This window comes from Octopus bimaculoides, chromosome 23 (genome assembly GCF_046866305.1).
Source record: "Octopus bimaculoides isolate indiv1 chromosome 23, ASM4686630v1, whole genome shotgun sequence".
NCBI lineage: Eukaryota > Metazoa > Mollusca > Cephalopoda > Octopoda > Octopodidae > Octopus > Octopus bimaculoides.
The window spans coordinates 17,049,762-17,061,248 of record NC_142950.1 but is presented as its reverse complement, the minus strand read 5'-3'; the positions used below and the strand labels follow the sequence as shown (position 1 = coordinate 17,061,248).

The 11,487-nt window shown below is 32.4% G+C and overlaps 1 protein-coding gene across 1 annotated transcript in view; it reads right to left on the bottom strand.

Moving 5' to 3' along the window:
* Positions 1-1,176: 1,176 nt before the first annotated feature.
* The window catches only part of LOC106871154 (SCY1-like protein 2), a 726,002-nt gene continuing 715,691 nt past the window's right edge, over positions 1,177-11,487 (bottom strand). The window contains exons 19-20 of the mRNA XM_089340062.1: positions 8,780-8,884; positions 1,177-1,690 (exon numbers count right to left, since the gene is read on the bottom strand). Coding sequence (XP_089196188.1) covers positions 1,667-1,690; positions 8,780-8,884 — 129 coding nt within the window. The 3' untranslated portion in view covers positions 1,177-1,666. The remainder of the gene's footprint in view (positions 1,691-8,779; positions 8,885-11,487) is intronic.

Here is an 11,487-nt window from a genome sequence, read left to right as displayed (position 1 = left end):
TGTGCGACGAAGGAAGCTATCAACTTTAAATGTGTTCAACTCTCCCCCCCCCAAAAAAAATTCCAAGAAAAACAAAACAAAAAAAAACCAACCCAAAAGCCCTTGAAAACAACTAACTCAAACAAAAACAAAGAAAAAATATAATTTTCCAGGAAGACAACCTGAAGAAATTACGCTCAAGTGGCAAAAAATTAATTATTTTAACATACTTTTTCATCTATATTCGTTTCATAGCATTTGCTTATTGCAAAACTTGTATTCATAGTGGTAGATCTATCTATCTATCTATCTATCTATCTATCTATCTATCTATCTATCTATCTATTTATCTATCTATCTATCTATCTATCTATCTATCTATCTATCTATCTATCTATTTATCTATCTATCTATCTATCTACTCATGTGCATACATACACACAGAGACACACACGCGCACACACACACACACACGCACACACCACATACATAGACATATATATAACTTATTTAGAAACAAGAAGAACAACAGTACCAACAATGTAAACAAATTGAAAAAATCGGTGGACTGAATAACTAGATCAACAGGAAGGCATAGAATATATGGAAGAAGAAGAAGAAGAAGAAGAAGAAGAAGAAGAAGAAGAAGAAGAATGGAAAAAAGAACGAAAACGCGGGAACAAGAGGTGATGAAGAGTGAAGAGAGACGTAGAAGATAATGAAGTAGAAGACTGAAAGAAAGAAAATGACAAAAAATAATTTGAATAAAGCGAATGAGTAGAAGAAAGAAATATAGAAATAAAAACGAATGATATGAAGACGAATAATAAGCATTAGAAGAATGAAAACAAAAGGACCAAAGAAGAACAAAAAAGCTTAGAGGAAGAAAAATTGAGGAAGAGAAGAGAAAGAAAAAGGAAGGAAAGAGGGGAAGAAAAGTGGGAAAGAAAGCAGAAAGAGAAAATATACTTGTAATGCACAATACAACAAAATCCCTTTTTTGTTTTCGAAATTTTCGTTTCTAATATTTCGTTCTTTAAAATAAAGGTTTCATTTTTAATTTCATAGAATTTTTGTTATTTTTTCATACCACTATTATTATTATTATTATTATTATTATTATTATTATTATTATTATTATTATTATTACCAATATTATTATATTCGTTACTCATGGTTTGAGTAATACACCAAGTGTTTGCTTTGTTTTCATTTATTACTTCTTTTTACATCACAATTTCACACAAGGAGAAGAAAAAAAGAAGTTCATAAATCATAAAAATAGGTGATTAATGTAATGAGGGGTGGGGGGTGACTCAAGGTAAAGGGTTTTACGAAAACAACGAAAATCGGTTGGAACCGTGTTGTTGGTGTGTTTCTTAAATTCATATTTTTGTTTTTCTTTGTGCAGTGTAGAAGATACAAAATGACAGGAAGAAAGGGGGAAAATATTATGAATAACAAAAATATGAAATAAACGTCAACATATGTACTTTTTTGAGTGAAGAATGCTACAACAAAGGGAGGTAACTCCAACTGTTTGCGATCGAACTGGATTGAGAGAAATTTTCTTTCTTTTCTCTGTTTTAGATTATTGTTTTTTCTGTTTTAATATTTTTGTTGTTTTTTGTTATTGACACACTTTTGTTGGCACTATGACTCTACTCCTCTGTGCCATGTTTTGGAACTATTTCCCGGAAAATAATTGCATCTGAAATGTAAAATATGAGAAAGAAAGAAAAAATATTAACAGAATTTTGTTATTGAAAATTGTAGTTTGAAAAAATATCTTCAGGTATAAACATACACACACATAAAAACACATAAATATACGCACAAACATATACGAATATGCGCACACATACACTAACATAACCATACACAGATATACACAAAAAATTTGCTCGTACGCATAAACATAAATTTACATACACACACAAACATAAAACATGCACGCACATACGCAAACACATACGAAATACGCTTCCACACATATAAACTGACACTCCATCGGTTACGACGACGAGATTTCCCGTTGATCCGATCAACGGAATGGACTGTTCGTGAAATGAATGTGCAAGTGGCTGAGTACTCCACAGACACGCGTATCCTTAACATAGTTTTCAGGGAGATTCAATGTGACAGAGTGGCACAATGTTGACCTTTTGGAATACATGTACAACTCATTTTTACCAGTTGGGTGGACTGCAGTAATGTGAAGTAAATTGTCTTGATCAAGGACACAACGAGTTGCAGAGATCGAACTCACAACCTTACGATTGTGAGCCGAATACCCTAACCGTTAAATCATGTGTCTTATCATACCACACATATAAAACTAGCAAAAAGACACAAACACAAACATATACAAAACAATACATATACATGCCTAAATACACACACATAAATATACAGATAGGCATTTTCATAGATACACATAAACCCGCACAAATTCTCACATATGCACATATTAATAAAACTATGCACACACATTCCTACAGACATATTTGTACGCTAACAGGAGAGCACACGCGCTCACAAGCATACAAATTTATGTATCGACGATAACCAAGGATATCACATGGGAAAAGGGTCATGGTGTGTCTTGTGGTGTCGAATCAGTTCAATGCGCGCTTGGAAGGTTCTGCCGCAGGTTAGACACTGGTGTTCTGTTGTGAATGAAGGCAAGTAGTTGGCTCTGGACTTGCGTAGCTCACATTTCTCTGTGCTCCTGCGATTCTGTTCTGTTCGTAGGAGGTGACATCTCTGTTGGTGCAACATTGTCAGGCAGGGTGGTCCTATGCATGCATTTCCCAGGTATCATACGTTCATGCACGCACATATAAACATGCTAAATGAAATATATGCACTCATATTCATACGTACATGCACGCATGTGCACATACCAACAAAATTGCAAGCCCTCATCCATACATACAAGCACAGATATAAACACATTACTAAAAATACAGGCGTCGATATCGATACGTGCATACACTCAGATACATTCACGCTTGTGCGATGTTTTACGTATATAAGAGGAGTGTTTTTGGAAATAACAGATTTCCGACTGGTTTTTATTATTTTCGATTCGGTTCCATTTGGTAATTCTCACAAGTTACGGTAACTAAATCCTATATCAATATGTTCAACATATATCAATAATGAGAATTTTATATACTGCTTTTTCTCTTTCATTCTGCTGATGAACATTAATAAGGTGAGAAATGTAGGTCTACTTCCGGCTAAACAAATATATATTTATAGACATGTGTAAATACATATCTGGTTTCGTTCTTCAGTTTCCCAACATTTAAATTACAATATACATAAATAATACATATATACACATGTGTATAATACATTTATACACATATGTGCATATAAGTGTATGTCTTTTTTTGCTTGAATATATATGATGCACATATATACAAGCGTATGCATGTGTATAATATATATTCATGCACAAAAGGACACAAACACAAATATACATATATACAAACACATATTTGCATATTTGCACTCACACAAACATGAATATATATGTACATACAAAATCACATACAAACACACGAACTTGCAAGCACTATAAATATACACTTAGATATATAAGCTAAAACCCCACATACACATGCAGAACAACACATACTCGTACATAAACATTAACACACATAAATGTGTACCATCGAATTTTCACAAATACAAATAAATACAAGTAAATATGAATCTATGTAAGTACATGCGTATGTATGTATATATATGTACATATATACGTACATATGTATGTATGTATGTATGTATGTATGTATGTATGTATGTATGTATGTACGTAGGTACGTAAGCATGAAGGTATGGTTGTATGTTACGTATGTATGTATGTATGTTACGTATGTATCAATTCGTAATTATTGGTATGAATTTATGGCACATTCTCGAAATTGGTGCTGAAAGTGCTTGTTTATGCATTGATGTACACACACACATAAACACACACACGCACTCACACACATGCCTATGTTTATGCATATGTATATTTATATTTACATATATGTCCACATGCATAAGTATATGTGAACTTGTATGCATACATTCACTATATGTACACGCACACGCACATGGATGCACACATACACACACAGTAATGCTTGTTTTTGAGTTGAGTTACAATAAAAGCAATTTTACATTAAATTGAAGGGGTACTCAATACTTTTTATAGAGCACATTTATTGTACATTTTCAAGAATAGTGATAAAGGAGACTTCGAAATTTCGACCTTCTATGCTTCTAACTGCAACATTAATTGGAAACAAGAACATATATATATATATATATATATATATATATATATATATATATATATATGACACGCATACGCGCACATATCCCTTATGTGATGTGTAATAACTTGATATAAGGACTCTGTATTAAAACTAAGTAGTTAAAGATTGAAACTGTATTTCTAATTTATTGAAGTTACGTCTATAGTTGTCATTTTCATTAACACACACACAACACGCGCGCGCCCAGACACACACATATACACACAAACTCACACGCGCACACATTTATCTTTAGCGATATTTTAAACTGTGCCGCCTTCTAGTTATTGTAACAATCTATAAAGAAGTAACTTCAGTGAGACAATGATGTATTAAGAACAGCGTGTGTGAACCCATCCAAGAGCAGAAATGTATTTTAGGAACACGAATGTTGAATAACAGAACCAGAAAGAAGAATATAATTTGGTTTAATCCACCATACAGTAGCATCGTCATCACAAGAAATTAGGAAACCCATCTACTGAAGACAGAACCAGCAACAAATATTTAATTTATATAATTTGGGTTATTCTATCTTACAGTGTGAAAGTAATCAGTGATATACTCTCGGTATGGGAGTGCAATTCAAAGACGCACTTGGGAATGTAATTACGATTTCGTGCGTAGTAAAATTAAACTTACTAAATAGTGCAGCTCATTCAATCGTGAGCATTGGAAACAAGTATTAGATCTGGGGTTGACGGAATGCCATAATTCCTACTGGAACGATACCAGTTTGTATCGTTGATTACTGGTCCTACCAGTCTCAAAGGGAATAGATTATCGTACACACCTTCACTCACGCACATAAACATGCACACACACAGACACACATAAACATGCACACACAGACACACATACACACACACACACACACACACACACACACACACACACACACACACACACACACGTAGAAATACAGATTTAAAAAGCAAAAGAGAACTTAATGATTTTCCCTTAATTTTAAAAATAACTGCATAAACATTTATACCAAAATTTGAAGTTTCGCCATCACATAGCTTATCAGATAATGATACATACAAACATACATAAATATTCACACAAACATGTGTATGTGTATATGTATGTGTGTGTGTATGTATGTAAACGATGACGACATGCACGCATCCATTCAAATATATATACACAGACATAGAAAGATACACGTCCACACACTCTCACATAAAAGGCAACACAAACATTGGAGTCAACAACTGTCAGAAGCGTAGATCTTCAATAGTTTGGTATTATATGAATGTATGTATGTATGTATGTATGTATGTATGTATGTATGTATGTATGTATGTATATATATATAATTGTTTAAGAGGAAACAAACATTAAGGCAAAGCAAACATTTCAAGTCGTATACAGTATTATTGGAGAAAATTCGAAGTCTTACAGCTGTTTCTGGGATATCCCAGAGTATGGGATATTCCGTCATCAGAGACAAATAGGGAAACTGAAAATGGTGTATATTAATGGGATGACGGCATAGAGGAAGGGAGTAAAACTATAAAGAGTTGGAAGGAAAGAAGAAAAATGAAGCATAAAAGTTCATAGTTCAACTTTCCGAAGTTATAGAAACAAGAGCATGAGTCATTAGGTGCAATCCCCCGCAGATGTATGAGCGTAAGTCCTTAGGTGCAATCCTGCGTAGATCCATGAGAGTTAAAATCCTAATATATTAGACGCGAACATATCAACGTTCAAAAACAGAATAGTAGAGGAGGTGGCTATTAAGTAGTAAAATGAAAGAAAAGAAAATAAAGAGAAAGCGAGGTAGATAGAGCGAAGGGTGAATTTTAAGGATTGGCTATAGGATAAAGTAAGGTGTATAGGTGTATGGTGTCTAAGAACTGTGTAGGGGTAGCCGAGAAGATAAGATGACGAACATAAAGAAACAGAGCAAAATGAAAAGAATTTAGAGAGAATAGTAGGTGTCTGTGGTAGTCTTAAAGCATAAAGTTGTTGGGGAGGAAATTTAATTGTAATTGCTTGTGTCCGTTCTGGCTAAGGTCAGTGGCTGTAAAGTTATCTTTAGCAATGGGGTTATGGGTAAGTAGGTAGTCGAGAATGGAAGAGCTAACTGAATGTTAAATTATTTATGAGTGGGAGTGAGAGTTAGGGGATTTATATTAGGGGATTTATTTGGTTAAGGTTCAAAAATAGATTAAGGATAAATTAAAGAATTAATATTTATCTTATCATGTGATGAGTAAGGTAGATAGAAGAGAGGTAAGATATGATGGAAATAAGAGTTATAGAGATATTGAAGGGGTATGTGTTAATGATCATAGGAGATTGTATGTGGGTGCTATTCGTGGGGATGAGCTTATGAAAGAATTTAAAAGTGCGGAAGAATTTGTGCTTACATGTAGTGAAGGTCTCGTTGTATTTATTAAACAATTGTGATGAGTTGTGGGTTAAAATTTTGAGAGCTTCTTTTAAGCAGAGTCCGGAACTGGAGTGTTGACCCGCATATGGGGTACCCGAGTCTATTATAGCTCAGGAAAGTTTATACTGCATTTTTCTATTAACTAGATGGTGTATGTGGTTGGCTACTGATGTGGAATTGCTATTCTCCTCATATTTAAACGAGTTTAGATGTGCATACACCTTTCTTTAAAATTGGTACCTGATCCAGTGTAGTAGCTACAGGAGTTATTTACCATGTTGTGAACGGTGCATCGGTACACAATGCTGAATCTTCTGCATTTGGGCTTCAGCGGGCAATGTGTCTCGCATCTGAAGTTACAATTATCAGTTCTATGATGGTTAATTGGAGAGAGAAATGAGGTAGTGCTGGTAGTGGCTAGAGTGTTAATGGGTAAATCGATCGTGATGCTGCTGTTATTATTGCTGTCGTTTCTAGTATCGATATCAAAGCCAGTGTTACTATTATTATTATTATTGCAATTATCATTATCGGCGTCGCTGTTCTAATTATTATTATCATTACTACTACTAGTAGTAGTAGTAGTAGTAGTAGTAGTAGTAGTAGTAGTAGTAGTAGTATCAGTAGTATTACTAGTACTAGTAGTAGTAGTGGCAGCAGCGGCAGTAGTATTATCATTGGTAATAGTGTTCGTATTAGCGGTGGTAGAGGAGGTATTAGTGATGTTATAGTGGCTATTAATAGTTGCGTTTGCGGTAGGAGTGTTAGAAAGAGTACTATCTTCAGTAATAGTAGTATTGCCGTTGGTGTTAGTATTAATATTATTGCTAGTCCTACTTGAAGTATATGTATTATCAGTTGTAGTGGTTATAATATATTAGTATTGTTAGTATCAGTGTGCCTATAAGTGATTGTGTCGGTTTCAGATGTGCGTTCATTACCCTCAGAGGTAGGGATTATATCATGTATGCTTAAGTTGTTTAAAGTAATCGGGCTAGGGGTATGTTATTGCGATCGGTGTTAGTGTTTTCATTGTGTAGTTCTATTTTTACCCTATCTTCCTCTATTTCCTCATCTTCTCTCTTATCTTCTCGGCTACCCCGTACACAATTCTTAGACACCATACACCTATACACCTTACTTTATCTTATAGCCAATCCTTAAAATTCACCCTTCGCTCTATCTACCTCGCTTTCTCTTTATTTTCTTTTCTTTCATTTTACTACTTAATAGCCACCTCCTCTACTATTCTGTTATTGAACGTTGATATGTTCGCGTCTAATATATCAGGATTTTAACCCACATGGATCTACGCAGGATTGCACCTAAGGACTTACGCTCATACATCTGTGGGGGATTGCAACTAATGACTCATGCTCTTGTTTCTATAACTTCGCAAAGTTGAACTATGAACTTTTATGCTTCATTTTTCTTCTTTCCTTCCAACTCTTTATAGTTTTACTCCCTTCCTTTATGTTGTCATCTCATTAATATATAGTATTCCCATTTTCCCTATTTTTTCCGTATTTGTCTTTGATGGCGGAATATCCCATACTCGGGGATATCCCAGAAACAACTGTAAGACTTCGAATTTTCTCCAATAACAATATTGTATACGACTTGAGATGTTTGCCTTGGTTTAATAATTGTTGTCGTCTTTAGGAATTATATATCCGCTGGTAAATCTGCAATGGCTCAATAACTACCGTTTCGTCTAGTAATCCGTTACAGCACTTACTTTGGGCTGGGACAACGTTCGAAACGTGGATTAGATTAAACAGGGGACAGCTGATGAAGGGATTGTTCTTTATGTTGCCTGTCTCGTTTCTGTATTTGTTTCTTTCGTTGTTCGAAAAAAAGATCGTTTTCCATGTTTTTGTTTTTTATGTTCTCGTTTTTCATTTTGTTCACATTTCTTTGACGTCCTGTGCCCATATATGCATGTATATATACATATATATATATGTAGGTATGTACATATATGGCATGCATGTATATATATATATATATATATATATATATATATATATACACACACACATAAATACTGAGAAAGTAAGAGAGAGAAGGGAGTACTTACAACGCTTTCACCAATACTCTGGAAACTGGAGCGTCTTTGTGATTGGAAGTCCATAGCAGTCAACCCGCTCAATATGCTCCCTCTGCTTCCACGTCGCTCCATCTCCTGACCATCGTTGTGAGTGACAGAAATGAGGTTCATTGGTTATTTCGCGCCGACCAGTGGCATGGATAGATGGATGGATGGTTAGCGTGGTAGAGTGCAGGATGAACAGAAAGCAAATATAGAAATGGAAATAAGATTAATATAAATAAATATAAATAAATAATTAAATAAAATCAATAAATATACACATAATGAAATACATATACTTGCAAGAGGTAAACCATAAAAACAGTATTGGCTGATTCCTGTATAAAAAATATAAATAGTTATATATATATATATATATATAAATAAATAGTTATATATATATATATATATATATATATATATATATATATATATATATATATATATATATATATATATATATATATATATATACATATATATATATATATATATATATATATATATATATATATATATATATATATATATATATATATATATATATATATATAGAATATTTACATATATATATATATATATATATAAATATAAAATATATACATATACATGTATATATATAGGGAGAGAGAGAGAAAGAAAGAGAGAGAGAGAGTGAGAGAGAACAAGATGGGTGGTAAATAGATGAGTAGAGAAAAAAAAGTCATAGACTAAGTGTTTCTATCAATATAACTCATTTCGACATAGAAAATGCACTTTGTTTTTTGTGTTAAATTATAAGGCACTAAAAGGGAATGACTCTCCCCAGACACAACAGTATATATGTGTGCGTATATATATATATATATATATATATATATATATATATATATATATATATATATATATATATATATATATATACGTATATATAGTCTCATTTTCACGTTTTATTATTTGCAATTCTTACAATCTGACAATATTGAAATAAACTAGTACTTTCATGCGTTACGCAATCACCAGTTTTATGTAGTGACAGTCGTGTTCCACAGTTGAGAACTGATAGTTGTCAAATGTGGAACACGACTACCACAACATAAGCGTGATGATTGCTAATGTATGAAAGTACTAGTTTATTTTAATATTGTAAAATCGTATATATATATATATATATATATATATATATATATATATATATATATATATATATATATATATATATATATATATATATATATATATATATATATATATATATATGTATATATATATATATATATATATATATATATATATATATATATATATATATATATATATATATATATATATGTATATATATATATATATATATATATATATATATATATATATATATATATATATATATTTGTTTTGCAAGATTTTTGATGTGAAATCGTTTGTTGAAACAGATATTGTTGTATTTGGGGATGGTCATGTTGCCAGTTTAGCCAATAAAAACACACGCACTGTATATTTGGTGTTAATTTGCTTCAGCTTTATATTACATTACATTAATCACATTAATCATATTTCGGCCAGAGTTCTTTCGTCACACTTCTGTGACCTCATCAGTGGCGCTTTGCTTTCTTCTTTCTTATATGTGTGTCCCTCCTTGCTAACGATCAGCCATTTTGTATTTTGTATTCCTATTTTATGTGTCTACATTTGCGCATGCGTATCCCTCTATGGGTGTCTATGTGTGTCTATGTTTTGTAAGTGCATGTGTGTGTATGGGGAGTGCCTGTATTATCTATATCCTCTGTTAATACATGTTCATTTATTTTGTTTTTATTTATTTATTTGTTCATGTGTTTATACCTACTTTTCTTTTTGTATTTAATTAAATTTTGTAGTATTTAATTCCATTTTTTTATCTATGTATTGTATTATATTTTGTTCATATTGCTATCGTTTTATGGGGATTTTATTGTCATATGTTGTGGTTTGTTGGGGGTGTGTGCTAGTGTGTGCATGTATTAACAGAGGATACAAATAATACAGGCACTCCCCATACACACACATGCACTTAGAAAACTTAGACAAACATAGGCACACATAGAGGGATACGCATGCGCAAATGTAGACACATAAAATAGGAATACAAAATACAAAATGGCTGATCGTTCGCAAGGAGGGACACACATAGAAAGAAGAAAGCAAAGGACCACTGATGAAGTCACAGAAGTGTGACGAAAGAACCCTGGCCGAAATATGATTAATGTAATGTAATATAAATCTGAAGTAAATTAACACCAAATATACAGTACGTGTGTTTTTATTGGCTAAACTGGCAACATGACCATCCCCAAATACAACAATATATATATATATGTATATGTATATATGTTTATATATATTCATTAAGATAGAAGAAATACACATAATTATATATATATATATATATAGTTTACAATTAATAGGAAAAGTCCAAGGGAACAATCACAATGTAGCTAGAAGTTGCTGTGGTGTTATCTCCTGAAGAGATTGGTGCACTGTTCACCATTATTTATCCTGCCGGACATTTTGGAGTGCACCCGTCAAAACGTATGTAGAGCTTCATGATATAAATGGATTAACATTTCGAGCGTTCGTCTCCTTTTTATATTTTAATATATATATATATATATATATATATATATATATATGTATATATATATATGCATATGTATATATATATATATGAATAAAAATAA